General features: G+C 49.9%; 1 protein-coding gene across 1 annotated transcript; it reads left to right on the top strand.

Moving 5' to 3' along the window:
• The first annotated feature begins 203 nt into the window (after positions 1 to 203).
• ALAS1 (5'-aminolevulinate synthase 1) lies at positions 204 to 13,726 on the top strand. The gene is made up of 11 exons (XM_057704761.1): positions 204 to 357; positions 1,304 to 1,522; positions 4,674 to 4,901; positions 5,672 to 5,821; positions 6,236 to 6,458; positions 7,945 to 8,129; positions 8,666 to 8,845; positions 9,191 to 9,355; positions 11,083 to 11,351; positions 12,047 to 12,209; positions 13,410 to 13,726. Exons 1-11 carry the CDS (start codon positions 204 to 206, stop codon positions 13,568 to 13,570), a joined length of 2,097 nt encoding a protein of 698 aa, XP_057560744.1. The 3' UTR covers positions 13,571 to 13,726.
• The last annotated feature ends 5,052 nt before the right edge of the window (positions 13,727 to 18,778 follow it).

Genomic DNA, 18,778 nt, shown 5'->3' with positions numbered 1-18,778 from the left:
TAGGGGAATCGGCAAGACGATGCAGGATTAAGTCATGCGTCCACAGCCGTGTACTTCGGCCTCCCAGCAGGCAGTCCCCGTAAGCCGTGGTCCCGCCCACCAGCACAGCCCGAGGAGACGGGCCTCTATGCCCCGCCCTGCCCTTCAGACTACCGGAGCGCTCCGAGGCGCGCCTGCGCGGAGGCAGCCCGTGCCCATGGCGCATGCGCAGCTGTCTATTTCGGTGTATATTAGGACGACGGGGTTCGCGGCCTGAGGATTCTCGTGCGGACGAGGGCAACGGTTTGTCTCGACCCTTCTGCTTGGGTACCCGCCGCCGCCGCCGCCGCCGCCACCTCCGCCGAGTTGCCCGCGCAGGTGAGGGCTCCGCGCTCTGGATGCGGCGCGGCCCGGGACAACCCCCGCGTGTCCTGCCGGCCTGCGCCCCGCTGCCCCGGCCGTTGGGACCCCATCCCCCACCGCCCCAACCACCCGCCGCCGCGGGGTCAGCTTTCACATGCCCGATCTTCTGCCTTATCGGTCTCCTCCCGCCATTCCCCGGTTAACTGACGGTTTTCGAATTCCCTGCTTAGACACCTCCCGCTATTCTCGAGCCCTCGACCCCGCGGGTAGCCTCTGACCTCCCCTGCGCAGGAGCACCGCCAAGGCCCTCATATTTTAGCCCTTGCCTCTTCCCACTTAGCCCCGGCGGCGCTTCCCCTCGTATCCCTGGCCTTCTTTATGCCCTCTGCGTTCTCAGTTATGCCCAGTTCCCGGAGCTGTAGGGGCATGACCTCGGGGGAAGTCCTGTCCTCAGGAACCCGTGGCCGGACTGGATGCCTTCTTGGGGTTTGGGAGTGTGGGAACCCGGAAAAGATCGGGATCCCTAAGAGCCCTCTCTACCTGGCTGGATGACAGTGGCTTCTTCCGTGGCCTCACTTCTTCACCTGCCAAGGTGTCTTCTCTGCCCTGCGTATCTTCCTCAAGGAGCCTCTGACCTCCCAAACCTGCTCCTGACTTGTCCCTCATGACCCACCCCCTAGGTTATTAATCGTCAGTATTTACTGTATTTGGTAAAGTTGCTTTGCAGGTGCCTTTGTACAGAGCTGGGGAATGAAGAAGGTGGTGATCTGGGTAGAGTGTGGTCACCACTTCTTAGTTGAATCCCTCATCAGCGCTGTCCTTAGGCATTTTTGAGTGAGACTCGTTAGTATCCCAGGGTCCCCTTGCTGTAAACTTCAGGTGACACCTGAACCCAGGGACCTGGGAGTGGTATTTGTGTGATTATTAACAAGTGTTGGTGTCACTTCTCATCTTTGTACAGGATCAGTGTACCTCCGGGACATGGAGACTGTTGTTCGCCGCTGCCCATTCTTATCCCGTGTGCCTCAGGCCTTTCTGCAGAAGGCAGGCAAATCTCTATTGTTCTATGCCCAAAACTGTCCTAAGATGATGGAAGTTGGGGCCAAGCCAGCCCCTCGGGCCCTGTCCACTTCAGCAGTACTCTGCCAGCAGGTCAAAGAAACCCCTCCGGCCAACGAGAGTAAGTGTCCTTAGTAATGCAGTAGAGGGTGGTGATGTTTGCATTCGTTACAAGATCCTGGACGCGGTTTTCTCATGCACAGTGCTGATGAGGGTCACGCTATCCGAGGGGGTTACTGTGTGCCAGGCTCAGTTCTTTGCATAGATTCTCTCATGGAATTGTCATCCTAATCCCACAAAGTAGGCACTTTCAGTTTTTACATCTTTAAAGGTGAAACAGTGGCCAGCATTCCACCTTGTGGATTGCATGTCAGTGTTGAAGTTTGTTGTCAGTGCCTCATTCATGTAAACGTAAAGTTGGAATCTTTACGTAAAGTTACATAAAGTTGGAATGTAGAAGCTTGTAGCTTTTAAAGTTGTGACTTTTTTTTCCCTTGCCTTTGCTATGTTGCCTGACCTGTGCCTTTTGCCCTCAGTTGCTTTCTCTGTGCTATGCCTTCCTAAATTCCTGCGAATTTCTTATGCAGTCATTTATCTTATACCTTATCTCTCTGTCTGGCTCCAGACCATATAGGCTATTCCAGGCTAAACCATCTTTAAAGTCAACTCTACCTGTGTATTTTTCAGTTAGGTTAGGGTACACTGAGGTATCAAGCAACTCCCAAATCTCAGGGCTTAACACATAAAGATTTCTGTCTTGTTCACACAGGGTCCACTTTGGATCATCAGGGCAGTTCTCTTCTGAGCAGTGGCCTGGGCTCCACACTCTGCTGTCCTACAGCTTTACCTCTGAAATAGGTGGCTTTTGGGTCACTGTTGCGTAAGGGGAAAGTGAGAGGGTCTCAAAGTAACTCATAATAGTAAATTTCAATTGTGAACAATAATCAATCCAGGGCCAATTTTGCTTTGCTTGTGTCCTCATTCACCCTGTCTGCTCCCACTGGACTAACTTGAAACTGATTCCAGAAATTTCCTCTGTAAATATCAGTATGTACTTTTAAAAGATATGAGTTCTTTCTTTCTTTTTGGTGGTGGTGGTGGCGAGGGGCGCGCTGCATCACCGCATGCGGGATCCTAGTTCCCTACCCAGAGAGCAAACCCACACCCCCTGCAGTGGAAGCATCAAGTCTTAACCGCCAGGGAAGTCCTTAAGAGTTCTGTCTAAAAAGTACCATCACATTACCGTTTACACACCCAAAAAATGATGCAATTTGCTAGTATCATCAAATACTCGGCCCCACCAGCTCTTGGGTATTTTAGCCAGGAAGCAACACACAACATCTGTTGGCCAGAACTAGTCACACAACTCCAACTAAATGCAAGGATGGTTTCTTTCTCTTTTTTAAATTATTTTTTTACTGTGGCAAAATGCATAACATAAAACCATCTCAACCGTTTTTAAGTGTGCAGTGGTATTAAGTACATTCATATTGCTCTGCAGCCATCACCACCATCCAATGTCCAGAACTCTTCATTGTCCCAAACTGAAACTCTGTGCCAACTAAATCCTAACTCCTCAGCCTCCTCCCCCAGACCCTGGCAAACATTATTCACATTATTCTACTTTCTATGAATTTGACTACTCTAGAAACCTCAGGCAAATGGAATCATACAGAATTTGTTAAAGTAGGGATTTTTTTAACACATGTATCCTTTTTTTTTTTTTTTTTTTTTTTTTGCCCGGCTTGAGGGATCTTAGTTACCCAACTAGGGATCCAGCCCGGGCCCCCTGCAGTGGAAGTGCTGAGTCCTAATCACTGGACCACCAGGGAATTCCCTTAATAAATGTATCTTTATTTTGTATGTGAATTTTTAAATGTTGCTTTTAATAAAGAGATCAGAGATTTAGTTTTGGTCTGTTTTTGCCAGGAGAGAATAAGGCTTTTCAGATTCCACTTAATTCTAGGGAATAATTTACCTTATAGGCTCTGTTAGGTGTGTTCTCTGAATGGGGATTTGTAAGAAAAGAATGTTTTTTTCTTTTAGTAGAAAGGATTTAATCCTTTCTAGGATTTCTTTTCCTTTTTACCATTGTTCAGGAGTTAGTTATGTTTTTTTTACTGGACAATCAAAATCTTCTTACTCTTCTGTCCTTAGCAGTAGATTCCTCTTCTATTCCTGGTTGAGTAAAATGTGACTTGTCCACTTGATAGACTGCCATGCGTCCATCACAAATCATATTCACAAGCTATTTACCAGCTTACCTAGATCCTTATAATGAACAGGGCAGAATAGACAAGCGCATACAGAATAAGTAAAACGCTTTCTAAACCTGCGGGAAAAGAAAGATACCAAGTTGTCTGCAGTGATTATGTTTTGAATAATAGAACTCTTTATTTTTCTAGACTTCCTACAATGAATATGTATTTACTGACTTTTATAGTGAATGAAATGAACTTAAAAGCAATTTTTTTTAATGTTATTTTTTTGCCACCCGGCATGTGGGATCTTAGTTCCCTGACCAAGGATTGAACCCATCCCCCCTGCAATGTAAGGGCAGAGTTCTAACCACTGGACTGCTGGGGAATTCCCAAAAGCAATTTTTTTATTTTCCTTTATAGATGATTTTAATACAGACTGTATTGAGACACTACCCAAGTTGTAGGAGAGCCTAGCCTATGACTCACAGGAGTATTCCAGAATGATGAAGAAAGACTTCTCTAGAAGGAAGATGAATGCATTTGCTCAAGGGGAAAGGAAGTCTGGAAGCTTAATTACCAGCCTGCTGCATTGTCATGAACTTCTTGGAGGCATTTAGAGAAAACCGATAGTTTATATGCTAAGCAACAGCAAGCTTTTTTTGTCAAGAATCTGTTTATACAATATTAGCAGAGAAAAAACTGTATGACCTCTTCCGGTTACCTTCACGAGTGTGTTCTGTCATGAAATATGCTGCATGTACTTGGGGTAGATTTACTGCAAATAATCCAACTCAAGAATTCTGGGGTGTTTAGAACTAGAACATACTACTTTGGGGATTTATAAGTGAGAAGCACTGTGAGTTCGAGAGGTACATGAACTGTGCCAGTTAACTCTTCACAGGAACATTCACAGCTGATTTAGCAGAACCTAATAAGAATAAACCAGTTTGGAACATGGGGTGGAGTAAGTATAAAGTTTGTCTTTGAGGCAACAAGAGAAAGAAACAAGTGGGCTTCTGTGGACCGTGCAGCCAGATCTGACACTTCAGTTTTTCCGTTTCCCCCCCTCAGAGGACAAAACTGCCAAAGCCCCGGCGCAGCAGGCTCCCGATGCGTCCCAGCAGACTCCAGGTGGCACGCAGCTTCCGTCTGGACACCCCTCCCTTGCCACGAGCCAGGGCAGTGCGAGCAAATGCCCTTTCCTGGCTGCCCAGATGAGCCAGGGAGGCAGCAGTGTCTTCCGCAAAGCCAGCCTAGAGCTCCAGGAGGATGTGCAGGAAATACATGCCGTGAGGGAAGGTAAACGGATGACATGAACCTTCTCAGAAGAGCCAAGAAGTCCTTTGGCTCTTTCGGACCCTCAGATTTGTATGTGAACGACTATTAGGGTAGTATTTGTGTCAGCACCTTCCTCTTTTAGGGCCAAGGAGGAAGGTCATCAGGATAGTCATAGGACCATATGGCAAAATGCGGGAGTTTCTTCTCTGGGGGGGTGTGTAGGATGTGGCCAGCTTTTACAGAAATTCCTTAATTTCTAAAAATACCCTGCAGGCATAAACTGTTACCAGTCAGCCTTTGTTTCTTTCCCGCCATCTGGTGGGATAAAAGGTAAAGAAGTGTTACTGCCTTAAGTGCTGGTCTTAGGACTCCCCAGTTGTGTGTCTTAGTGGTGGTCGTTGGGTGGCAACCTTAATTCCATTTGTGGCTGTATCCATGGAACACACAAGGTCCCCAGAAATCCTCCCCAGCAGAAATGATACACATGGCTGGAATTGTTTTCTGTGAAGAAAGTTGTCTCAATTAGGGTTGGGGAGTGCGGTAGGGAAGGCATGCCAACCAGCCAGGAACAAAAAAAGCTTTGGACTTTAATGTTACTCAAAGCTGGCTGGTAGATCTGAAAACAAAACCAAACAGTAACTAAAGAAGAGAAGCTTCATACACTCACTTTGGTTATGATGGGCTATTTTTGTGAACTAGGCAGTAAGCCATTTTTGACAATATGTCTGGAAGGTATTGTGGACTCAGAATAGAACATGTGTCCCCTTTGCCTCTTGTTACTTTTGTTACAGAGGTTGCCCAAACCTCAGTGAATCCCGGTGTGATTAGTGTGAAGACGGACGGAGGCGAGCTGAGTGGATTGCTGAAGAGCTTTCAGGATATCGTGCGAAAGCAACGACCAGAAGGAGTGTCCCACCTTCTTCAAGATAACTTGCCAAAATGTGAGTCTCCTCATTATTTGCCTGATGCAGGAGAGTTTATAACTTAAACATACATCATATTAAACGTACAGTTGCATGGTGAGGTGTGGATTAAAAGCCCCATCCCTTGCTTGATGCAAGTAGGTGCTCTTGGCTACAGTGAATGCCAATCCTATTGATAGCCTGCCTCCTCTCTTAACACCTGCTGTCTGCTCATGGGGGTTGTGCTAAATTCTTGAAACATACAGTGTCATTTGAGACATACACAGTCTCAAGAGGAGGACGTCAAGGAACTTGCCCAAATGAGTACTTTGTTAGTTTGCCCAGAATCTCCCCACTCCCAAGTGACCAAGCTGGGATTGTAACCTAGGTGTACACCAAAGCCTAGATGTGCTTTTTAACCATCAGACTGTACCATCTTTTTTTGGTTTTTAGCTGTTTCCACTTTTCAGTATGATCGTTTCTTTGAGAAGAAAATTGATGAGAAAAAAAATGACCATACCTATCGAGTTTTCAAAACTGTGAACCGGAGGGCGCAGTTCTTCCCCATGGCGGATGACTATTCGGACTCTCTCATCACCAAAAAGCAGGTGTCCGTCTGGTGTAGCAATGACTACCTAGGAATGAGTCGCCACCCACGGGTGTGTGGAGCTGTCATGTGAGTAGCTTTCAGTTTTCAGATACCACTGGCATGATTTAGCAAGACATTGATGATTTATAGGAATTGGATCTTTTATGGAGGGAATATTCAGCAGCTGAAAGTGTACCATAGCAAAATGTTCTTTGCCTTTAAAAATACGTACTGGTTACTTTTAGAGAAATTCTAATGTGTAAGTAGTTGGTGGAGCCCCTTTGTGTGTGAGGGATAATTTAAGTTTATGGGCTCATTGACTATGCATGTCCACTCACTACTGCTCCACAAGCAAGGGCCCCTTTTACACCACGCTGTCTTGCATAGAAGCATTCTGACTTGTGGCTGTGGATGGAGAAATACACATCGAGCAGCACTGGAGAAAAAGCTACTCCAAAAAGACATTAAGAGTTGGGCTTCTTTGGTGGTGCTTTGGTTAAGAATCTGCCTGCCAATGCAGGGCACACGGGTTTGAGCCCTGGTCTGGGAAGATCCCACATGCCGCGGAGCAACTAAGCCTGTGTGTCACAACTACTGAGCCTGCACTCTAGAGCCTGCAAGCCACAACTACTGAGCCCAAGTGCTGTAACTACTGAAGCCCACATGCCTCAACTACTGAAGCCCACTCACCTAGAGCCCATGTTCCGTAACAAGAGAAGCCACCACAGTAAGCCTGCGCACTGCAATGAAGAGTAGCCCCCGCTCTCCGCAACTACAGAAAGCCCGCGCACAGCAATAAACCACAGCCAGTAAATAAAAAATAAAATTTTAAAAAGATTAAAAAAAAAGAAGACATTAAGAGGGATGGTAGAGGGACTTCCCTGGTAGCACAGTGGTTAAGATTCCACAGGCAATGCAGGGGGCCCGGGTTCAATCCCTGGTCAGGGAACTAGATCCCACGTGCATGCCACAACTAAGAGTTCACATGCCGCAACTAAGGAGCCCTCGAGCCACAACTAAGACCTGGCACAACCAAATAAATATTTTTTAAAAAAGAAAAGGATAGTAGAGCCTGTTGTTCATGTCCTTCAGGAGGTTTTCCATGGCTAGGAACACTTGAGAGAGTTACTGGCCAAACTCTCCAAGGAGGCTTGCTAGAGAGAGCCCAATTCAAGGTTTGGTAATAAGAGATAGCCTCACGTTATGGGACTGGTTTGCAGAGGGTTTAAGTAACCACCATCCACGATGTCCCTCTAGAGCCTGAGGTCGTGTTATTAGAGAAAGATGTTTGTCAGTGAAAAGCAGCCTCAGTAAATTAACTAAAACTCAACTAAGTCTGTTAAATGAACACTTGCTGTTGATGTTGCCTAGAGGCATCGTCGCCCTGGTGCTGAGGCCTTCTCCCGCCCAGGCTAGAGAGGAAGGGGTTGAAACTTCGGGCCCCGGGTTCACAGGGCGAGAGGAACTACATCAACATCAGCTTTAGTCTCCTGGATCCTGGAGGGAGGAATTGTTCACATCATGTTCAGAACCATGAGATTTATTTTGTTTTTTTTTTGTTTTTTTTTTAAAGAGACACTTTGAAACAGCATGGCACTGGAGCAGGGGGTACTAGAAATATTTCTGGAACTAGTAAATTCCACGTGGACCTGGAGCAGGAGCTGGCTGACCTCCATGGGAAAGATGCAGCACTCTTGTTTTCCTCGTGCTTTGTGGCCAACGACTCAACCCTCTTCACTCTGGCTAAGATGATGCCAGGTAGGAAGCCTGTGGTGGGCACCTTAGAGTTTTCTGGGTTTCTTAGTGGTAACAGGAATATTGACAAAAACGAAGGCTTACCAAAACCACTCAAGCGTCACGGTAGTAACTGGGAGCATTTGTTCTTGAATTGAACGTAAAGTGTTGACTGTACATTATAAATTACAGTAGAACATGATAACAGTGAAGAATCAGATTTGCAGGTCTTGTCCTTAAGCTAATTGCTTCCAGCGTGCTTTGTATTCTAAGAAGATCCTTTGGGGAGTCCTCTTAATCACCTGTAGTTATCTTTTGATTGAGCTTGGATTGAGACAGCCAGATTTAAAAGCAGATTAATTGTGTGGCACCGGGTTTACAGCTGTGGGCCTTCTCAGAGGAGAAGCACTGGTTATTTTGCCAGGAAGAAACTGGCATGCAGGGTCTTTTTCCTACTGGGCAAAGCAGCATTTTCAGGTCAAAGTCTGTTGTCCTTGGCTGTTGAGGAAATAATGTGTCTTTGGTGCAGATGGCAATAAGTAGCATTTTTGTCTTGTTAGGCTGTGAGATTTACTCTGATGCCGGGAACCACGCCTCCATGATCCAGGGGATTCGGAACAGCCGAGTGCCAAAGTACGTCTACCGCCACAATGACATCAGCCACCTCCGAGAACTGCTGCAGAGGTCTGACCCCACCGTCCCTAAGATTGTCGCCTTTGAAACTGTCCACTCAATGGATGGTAAGTCTAGATAGAGGCCAATCTGAAATCTTAAATGAAAACAAGGCCTGAACTTCCTAAAAGCATGATGTTTATTTCATTTTTGTAGTTTCTTTTTTTTTTTTCTTCACTTTCTGCCAGGATTTTGTAGCTGGGGGACACTGTATAGATGTGGGTGAATGTAGATATTCTACTGTGGCTTTTACTAGGCTCCAAACCCCAAGGTAATCCAGAGACTGGGGCAAGTTAATCGGTTCCCCCATATTAAAAATATCTTAGAACGTAAGTTGTTTTGTTCTAACTCTTACCAAAACAGAAATTCGTGAAATAGCAAGTGCTTCAGCGTGGTCTGTGGTCTCTCTTCAGGGGCAGTGTGCCCACTGGAAGAGCTGTGTGACGTGGCGCATGAGTTTGGAGCAATCACTTTCGTGGATGAGGTCCACGCAGTGGGGCTGTATGGGGCTCAAGGCGGAGGGATTGGTGATCGGGATGGAGTTATGCCAAAAATGGACATCATTTCTGGAACACTTGGTATGTATACTGTGCACAGTCTATAATCTGCACTAAAATTACATTCTCCTAATAACGCCAAGCACTACTGGTCTAACAGGTCAGGTGAGGAGATGATCTGATAGCATCTAAAACCTGGGTCACTTTTTTGTGTGAGTTTTTCCCAGTGAGTGGTGGCACAGCTTAGCAGAATCACTTGAGTCATGGCCCCCAGAATCAAAGTAAATCTCACAGGCTGACATGACAGAGGTACCATTTGTTGCCATCTGAGCTCATTCCAAGATAGTTTTGGCTCTAGATATACGCCATGGCAACAGCCTTTAGTCTCTGTGTGTCACTGTGTGTCACATTGTTCCCTTATATTAAAAAAATTGAAAAGAATTTTAGTGCTGTTCTCCTAGAGCTGCAGGTTCAGGCACTGTGTTGTGAAGCGCTGAGCTCTGTGCTTACTGCGTGGGAACATTCCGGTTCACCCAGCTACTTTGTATTTCCTCTGCTCCTCCTAGTTGAGAGGCAGTGTCTCTTGGAGCAACTCCAGACTCTTCCAGACTCCATAGCCATGCTACCTGCTGGGTGCAAATCTTGCCTGCGTAACTCATCTGCTGTGTGACCTTGGGGTGATGGTTGCCTTCTCTGTGCCTCAGTTTCCTCATCCGTATGATGGAGATAACAGTAGAAGCCATCGCAGTTTGAAGAGAAATGAACTATATACAAACAATTACTGTAGACATTCTCTCTGTGAGGTGAAAATGTAAACTGTACAAATTTGAGGATTTCACAAGTTAGTAAGGCAGTTGGAGACCATGTAGTGGTTAGGTAAAATGCCACTTTACAGCCTGCACTTGGTAAAGGAAGAGCAGACAGAAAAGAGCATCCTTCAAGCACTGTCGAGGGGTATGAGAATGTTACGCAGACCGGGAGAACCTGAGGCCTCACAGGGCAGAGCCCTGCCGAGAGGAAAGCGCTGGTTCACGTGTGCTCATCCCAGGAGCCCTTTTCTTGTAAAGAGCTCTCATGACATGGGCTCTTTGAAGGTATGGTCACTGCGAGGTGAAAAGGGAAAAGAGAAATTTTCCACTGTAAGAGCTTATACCAACCCAGCGACGCGTGGGGTTCAAGCAGGAATGTTCATTACAGAGCGTATGCTGAGAGTGAGGAGGGCTCTTCTGGAGCTGCTAATCGTGAAACCTGAGATACCAATTACACAAGGCAACTTGACATGAACTGGAAAAGGATACTGGCCCTGAGTGAACCCGAACAGGATCTAAGTTTTCATATTTACCCAGCAAACACTGTTTGTCAGAGTTTTGTGATTACTTAAGTAGGAATCAGTACCAGTCCTGCCAAAACAGTTACTGTCTTAGCTGGGTGACCTTCCGGCCTCAAGGGTAGCGCTCACAGGGAGCACCTGCCCAGACCCTGTCCCGGAGCAGGTGCGGCGCAGGGGAGGGGGATATGGCCGGCTTGGGTGGGAGGGGAGGGGGCACTTGGGGCTCAGGCACCAGCCGCCGGTCTGGAGACCTGCGCTTTGACTCTGGTTAGACACCAGCTCGGCCACGTGACTTTGGACGAGATCCTTTCATGACGTTCTCAGCTTTTTCCATTCGGAAATGGGCGTATGTCCCTTGATTTGAGTCTTAGGGCAGATAAAGAAGAGAAAGAGAAGAGTGAGTGCTCTGAGGCTCTGCAGCGCCTGGCCGTGCACGCGTAGGGCAGTTGCTGTAGTAAATGAGCCTGTCTCCTCCCAGGCAAAGCCTTTGGCTGTGTTGGAGGGTACATCGCCAGCACGAGTTCCCTGATCGACACTATCCGGTCCTACGCGGCGGGCTTCATCTTCACCACCTCCCTGCCGCCCATGCTGCTGGCCGGAGCGCTGGAGTCTGTGCGGATCCTGAAGAGCGAAGAGGGCCGGGGGCTTCGCCGCCAGCACCAGCGCAACGTCAAGCTCATGCGGCAGATGCTGATGGATGCCGGCCTCCCGGTCGTCCACTGCCCCAGTCACATCATCCCTGTCCGGGTAATGACCTGTCGTGACTGGACTCGCTGGGAGCGGGGCCTCCGCACTTGATGGGAGATGCTGTGGTTCACATCTTCCTGAAGTTGGGCTGGGACAGGGCGACTGCCAGGGCGAGGGACTGTAGCCAGTGGCCCTCGGCTGTGTTTCCGCCTTTGGTTGACTTCACAGTGAGAAGGAAGTGTTCGAACCCAGCAGAGCACTGGCCTTGACAGGGTAAACACAGAGCTTGTATCTGGAAAGCTCTGGAAGCCTGAGCTTGGCTAGCTTTCAAGTATGGCTTTCTATTCATTTAATTTTGAAATGGGTCTTGCTCTGCCCGCTACAAAGGGTAGCCCTGTTGCTGTCACAGTTGAATTCGTCTGAGTAGTGGAGCAGGTATAACCAAAGCTGCCTTATCCCCAGGGTGCATAGGTCCAACGACCATCATGCTAGGGTCCCAGAGGCTCCCACTTTCGCCATTTGGAGCCTGGGTGGGAGATCGGTGTGAATTTACTTCTAATGTGGTTTCAGGTCTCTGATCTGTAGTGAACGACACAGGACCCTTTAAGTTGCGGGTGTCTGGGCAGCACTTTACCTCCCTGCCAGGCCTGCATATGCAGCCCGAGCCCAAGCCACGTGGGCACACGTGTCACTCGTCTCTGCTGAGGGGTAGTCCGTCCGGTTCTGGCCTTACCTTCTGTTATCACCAAACTTAGGTCGCAGACGCTGCTAAAAACACGGAGGTCTGTGATATGCTGATGAGCAGACATAACCTCTACGTCCAAGCGATCAATTACCCCACGGTGCCCCGGGGGGAGGAGCTGCTGCGCATCGCCCCCACGCCCCACCACACGCCACAGATGATGAGCTACTTCCTGGGTGAGTAGCCAGGGAGCCGCCGGCGCCTCGTGGCAGGGTGGCCTGAAGCTGTCTTTGCAGTGTTTGTAACTGAAGCCTTTCAGAAGCATTCAGGTTCGTCTCTTCTTTTTCCAAGTAGTCAAGAATGTTCTCAGATGGTACAAATCTGTAAAAGACATTTAGCTGTTTGCTTTCACGTGTGGAGGGTGCCGTCATTCGGGACACGCTGAGGGGGGCTGCTGACCCACGCACTGGTCCCACGCCCCTGTCCCTGTGATTCAGGGACGCCCGGTCACGGCTGCCGCAGGAGAGATGCCTCTGAAGGCCCGAGTGTCCTCGGGCCTCCAGAGCTCGGCTCTGCACGCCCCTCTCTTCTCTGAACCAACTCCACCCCTAACCCCTTTTGATGAGAGTCGTCGTTCAGCATCTTATGTTCTCTTCGTTCCGTAAAACCCAGTCCTTCCTCCCCGCATCCACCTAAAGGCAGAGACGGAACCGGCTGCTCGTGGTTGCCTCCGCCTCAAAGGTGTGTTGCCCTCCTGAGCCCCCACCCTCACCCAAGGTGGTTCCCCTGCCTGGAGCCTTCAGGGCCGCCCTGCTAGGAACGCTCAGTTCCACGCAGTGGAGCCAAGTGGGAGCAGCGTCTCCCCTCAAGGCATATTAAAGCAAAGCCAGAGTTGGGTTTTGTTTCTCTATTTTTTTTTTTTAATAGCCTATTAAGATAGAATTCCCATGTCACAAATTCCACCCTTTCAAAGTATGTCATTCAGTGATTTTTAGGTAATATTGTGCAACCATCACCACTCTCTGATTCCAGAACGTTTTCACCACCTCAGAGAGAAACCGCACTCCCCTTAGCAGTCACTCCCCAGCGCCAGCCCCTGTCAGCCATCAGCCCTGCTCCACTTTCTGCCTATATGTTACAGTTTATGGAAGTGGAATCTCACAGTCTATGGCCTTTATGCCTGGCTTCTTTCACAGCATAGTGTTTTCAAGGTTCATCCATGTTGTAGCTCGAATCAGCGCTTTGTTTCTTTTTATTACCAAATAATTTTGTTTATCCATCACTTGACAGACGTTGGCGTTATTTCCATTTTTTGACTATGATGGAAACAGTGCTGCTGTGAACATTTGTGTGCAAGTTTTTGTTGGGAGCATATGTTTCTGTTTGTCTTGGGTATGTACTGCCTTTAATTTTTAAAAAACTGTTTCTCCTCACAGAGAATCTGCTGGCCACGTGGAAGCGCGTTGGGCTGGAACTCAAGCCACATTCCTCAGCCGAGTGCAATTTCTGTAGGAGGCCACTACATTTTGAAGTTATGAGCGAAAGAGAGAAGTCCTATTTCTTTGGTATGAGCAAGTTGGTGTCTGCTCAGGCCTGAGGGGGTCATGTCCTCAGGTACTCCACCTGAGCCCAGACCACAGTGCATCCAGGTAGTCAGTCCTCCGAAGTTGTCTTTGTATGTGAATTAAATTATATTAAATTTTAATCTATAGTAAACACGTAGTCCTGAAAATAAATTCTTATCTAAATCATGGGTCTTCTTTTTATTGGCTTGTGAATCAAAAAATCATTCATTCCTTTAAACTTGGTCTGTATTGTTGAGATGTATGAAGTGTATAAAAATATCCTGGCCCTCTGCTAGCAGCTCCAGACCCTGCTGGGATGGTAGGACTTCCCAGCCGACAGGAAGTGAGCACGTCTTTAATGCGAGCTGGGCGGTGGCCCAGCTGCGCCCCAGCCCAAGCAGGTCTGAGAACAGGCACCACAGAGCACCACACTCTGAGCCTCTCCCCCACCCCGCTTCCCGCACAGTCAGCACTGTGGCGGCTGCTCCCTTCCTTCTTTCCCCTCCCAGCCACGGCCTCATCTTCACACTTCCCTGCGAAAGGCGGGCCGTCAGGCTTGTCTGTGGCCAGCAGGTCCTCCAGCGCCTGCGCGCGCACGCCCCTCCGTGGAAGTGGAGGTGTTCGTGCTCCTTCCCCTGACTCCTGTGCCCCCTGTCCTCTGGGTCCCGTGGGTTCTTGTGCATTCCTGCAACCATCTTTCGCCTTCTCCCCATGGGGCTGCAGCAGGCTCTCACCCGTCCTAAAAATAAGACAGGCACTCCCTCAGTCTTGACCCTCATCCAGCTGCCGCCTCTTCTGCTGCTTTTCTGCTTAGCCCTCCCCGCTTGGTCCTTCAGCCTGTTCCTTGTGGAAGCTGCTCTTTTCTTGCCATGTCTTGCTTTTTCTTGCCAAATCCAGGGGTCGGTCATGTTTTCCTTTCATTGGCTCTCCCAGTGGTATTCGAGGCGGTTTGTCCGTGGCCTTTTCACAGCTTTCTCTAAGCTTCCGTGCCACTGACCTCTCCTGATTCTCCTCCTCCTTCCTGAACTGATGCTTCTCTGAACCGCAAGCCCCCACTGGGTTAACCCTTCCCCTCCCCGCACAGGGTCTCGCCCAGCCCCGAGTTTTCCGTTCCGGCTGTACGTCGCTGACGGCCAGCAAACAAGCACCTGAACCACGCAGCTCCTGAGGGGGCCCTGGGTCTGCCCACTCCTCCCCTACCCGCCCTTCCCCTCATCTTCCCACATCTACCCAGTTACTCCGGACTCTCGGGTGGAAGACAGCTGTCTTTCCCACACCTGACACTGTCAGCAAGTCGAGTAAGTGTTACCTCAAAGATACATCTCAAGCCAGGCCACTTCCCGTCACCCCCACAGCTACCGTCCTTCTCATGCCACCATCTTCCTAGCATCCTCCCCAGCCTCTACCCCACACAGCAGCCTGAGAGAGCTTTTAAAAACTATAGGGACTTCCCTGGCGGTTTAGTGGTTGGGACTCAGCGCTTACACAGATGGGGCCCAAGTTTGATCCCTGCTTGGGGAACTAGGATCCTACAGGGTGCGTGGTGCAGCCAAAAAAAAAAAAAAAGTACACTTATATGTATCACAGCCTGTTCTTCCCTTGTAGAAAACATTTCTGGGTCTTCGAACTGCACTCATTAAATTCTAGGTTGTCACACAAAAGGGGACTGTCTCAGCTGTAACTAAAACACCACAGACTGCCGGGCTGAAATGACAGACATTTGTTTCTCACTGTTCTGGAGACTAGAAGTTGTGGGTCAAGGTGCCAGCAGATTCGGTTCCTGGTGACAGCCCTCTTCCTGGCCTGCAGACAGCTGCTTTCACGCTGTAAATGCACACAACCTTTCCCTCTTCCTCTTATAAGACCACTAATCCCACCACGAGGGGCCCACCTCCTGCCCTGATCTAAATCTAATTACCTTCCAAAGGCCCCATCTCCAAACGCCACCACCTGAGCGTTAGGGCTTCAACCCATGGGAGAACACAAACATTCAGCCCGTAACAGGGACCAGTGAGAACACGCAAGCCTACTTTACCAGAGAGAACAGACCAGCTGAAGAGCAGCCCAGCAGCCAGAGCACGGAGAGCCTCCTGGCCCCGCTGCCCTCTCTCGGGTCCAGGGGTGGCTGCAGGTGGGCGCGTGCCCCGAATCAGGCGGAGCACTGCGAGAGCTCGCCGAGTCCTGGTCCCATCAGATAAAGCCCCACACGTGGGCAGGCCGCCGGGCACGATGGAAGTCACGTCCCCTTCAGAATAAACACGCGGTTCCTTTCTGCTCAGGAAACGCGCCTGCCTCAGCTTTCCCAGCTCTGTTCCCTCAAGAGAAGCTTCGGGGCCTTTCCATTGTCCGCGACATTCCCACGCCCAGGAGTTCCCTCCACCTCCTTTCCGCCCAGTGTGGTTTCCCCTCTACCTTGGGTCGCGTTTCTCTCCAAACGCTTAATAAGACCCACCTTCCTTCTCATTAAGGCTTGGAGCCAGCGGGGTCAACAAGGTCACTAGCTCAACCTCTCCCTGCTGCTGGTGGTTATGAGAACAAAGGAGGATGTTGGAATATTCTGGAGGCACTGGACGGATTTATCAACTGCTTATGCAGGAGAAGCTTGGCTTCTAACAAGAATCCAAGTGTGACAATGTATGATGTCATGGAAGTTTTCCAAGAATATTTAGTAGCCTAGGACATTAAATAAAGTGTGTTAGAGGGGAAAGGGAGAGCTGTAGCTTAGAAACTTAGCAGGTAGAATTTCCTTACATTTACATTTCTTCCTGTCACGTTGTCCTGTCTCATGCCCAGACCTCTGCTTGTCCAGCACGTACTGCTCTTCAATGGCAAAGAAGCACAAGAAGGAAACACCAGTGCCTGCAGTCACCCTGGTCCTGCTCCCAGCTTCACGAGCCTCTGATTCGACCACGTTTGCCTCTGAACCCTGTTCAGTGCTCTGGGAGGGGGCCCTGATTCAGGAGGATCCATCTCTGGTGGAGAGAGAAAATCTCGAAGCCACATTAGCTGGTTGTCCTCAGCATAAATGCCTTACCTAATAATGACCACTGAGGACCCAGCAGGTTTTCCAGACTTTACACACATTACCACAAATCCTGCAGAGTAATCCTGGCCACTCTCACTTTCAAAGGAGCAAACAGGCTCCACAGGGGAGGTCACCTGCCCAGAATAAGCCAAATGGCAGAGCTTGTGATCGCCCCAGGTGATCTGACCTGAGGCCCATCTCTTCCCCAGCCCTGCAGAGCTGCGTTGTGGGCAGTGTTAACAGTTGAGGATGTCCAGAAGTGTGGAGGAGAGGGCTGGGAGCCAGCCACAAGCACCCTTCCTGACCAGGGGGTCTCCCACCCAGCCCCACCGGAGCCCAGCTCCTAGCGCCCCCCTGCAGGGCCTGAGAAACACCACAGACAGCAGCAGAGCCTTTCCCTCCAGGTTGAACCAAACACCACGGAGCCCTAGACTCACTTAAGCGGAGCCCAACAGTGCTCCTACCATAGCCCCCGGGCTTCATCTCCAGGATGCTCTTCTTCTGAACTGGCAGCCCCAAAAGAGCCAGGGCTGGGAGGATGAGTGAGCGGCTGTGCATGCGGAGGTTCTAGCTAGGAGCTACCGCAGGGCCAACTCTGTTGGTCTGAGACAAACAAATTATGCTTCCCACATGCAAAATGTGGTGCTCTGAACAGGGCCCCACCTCCTGCTCCTGCTCCTGGATGTGGCCAGAACACTCTCAGAGCCGCTCACCCGCGGGCTCCCCCAAGACTCCAGCCTGGGAGAAGGATGGTTCTTGTTTTCTTTTCTCACCAGGCACGGGCCAAGGTAGTGCATGGGACCATGCTATACCTTCAGCCTGCTCCTCCAGAAGCCATATCAGATCAGGGCCCTTGTGGGGCTTTTGATAGATGGGTCAGAGACCCTCCTCTATCTTTCTTTCAGGCAGGCAGATAACAGGGGACTCCAGCCCCCTGTAGGAGCCCCTATACCCAGGTCAGAAAGGAGAAGGAAGCCTATATTCTCCCAGCTGTGGCCTGGAGGGAGGTCAAAAGCAGCCTCCTACCTCCAGCAGGGCTGCCCACAATCAGGCTGCAAGATTAGGCAAGTCTGCATGAGCTCCAGCCTTCCAGCCCAGAGGCCCTGAGCCCCTGAGCTGCCCCAAACTGGCCTGGGCCAGCTCAGCTGGTTCCACTCTCCCAGCGCCCCAGGCTCCAGCTCCAACTGAGAGGCTGCATGTGCCTCCTCTGCTCCTCAAAGGGCAGGTTTACTTGTGGGGATGGTGAGGCAGCCAGCCTGGGAAAGCATCTCAAGGACTCTGGGTCTGACAGGACCCATGAGTCCCCACACACTTGTGGAGACCATGAACAGGCTAGGCTGTCTTCAAACCCTGGGCATCTGGGCATCGAGGCTCCTGGCAGTATCCCGAAATCTACGCTGAAATCTAGTATCAAAACGAGAAACACACATACTCCATCCTGGCTGCAACTCCCACCTAAGTGCAATCAGCTGTGAGAGACAGGGGTGGGAAAAGGAGGCCCCACCTGTGTAGCCAGGTGGCAGCTCACCTAGGTGTCCCTTTGATGTCAGAACAGAGAGACTCAGCATGCACTCTAGGCAGAAACAGAAAAGGATGGATTGTGAGCTCACCCTAGAATCTTCCCTGGCTCTCAGCTCACTGCTGTCAGGATTCACCAGCAGGCCTTCCTCTCCCCAGCCTGGACCAGCCTCCTGGCTGTAGCACAGACATGGCCACCAGAGGGCGCAATCACCCCCTCTGAGCCTGCCGCAAATCTTCCCCATCTGCTTAGGAATGAACGTTTTCCCCCAGGGCTGCCAATCTCCCAGGAATCTGGCGCCAGTCAGAAATGAAACGGGCCTGCAGGCTCTCTGCCTTTGAGGCAACTTCAGCCTAGCTGGTGAGGGAGGCAGCTCCTGAGACCAATTACAGAGGAATGCCGAGCTCAGAGGGACTGGGCGTTTGGGGAGGGGTTTGCAGGTGCAGGAGACCCAGCCTGCTCTCTGGGAAGGACCAAGACCACACTTGGTGACCTTCCTCAGACTCCCCTGAAAAGATGCAACACAATTGCCCTCAGCAGCTTCCCTCCCCTGCGGACCCATGCCCTGGGGGCCCTCCCTTTTTCTCCATGGCAACTACCCCCAAATTACCTCTTGCCCCCTTCATTTTAGGAAGACCTAGAGAATTCTCCCCTTTTTCCTCCCACTCACACCTCCAGTGAGCTCAGGGTTATCTG

The sequence above is a fragment of the Hippopotamus amphibius genome, chromosome 13 (genome assembly GCF_030028045.1).
Source record: "Hippopotamus amphibius kiboko isolate mHipAmp2 chromosome 13, mHipAmp2.hap2, whole genome shotgun sequence".
NCBI lineage: Eukaryota > Metazoa > Chordata > Mammalia > Artiodactyla > Hippopotamidae > Hippopotamus > Hippopotamus amphibius.
The sequence above is the reverse complement of the archived record's forward strand: the minus strand, read 5'-3'. Positions and strand labels throughout refer to the sequence as shown.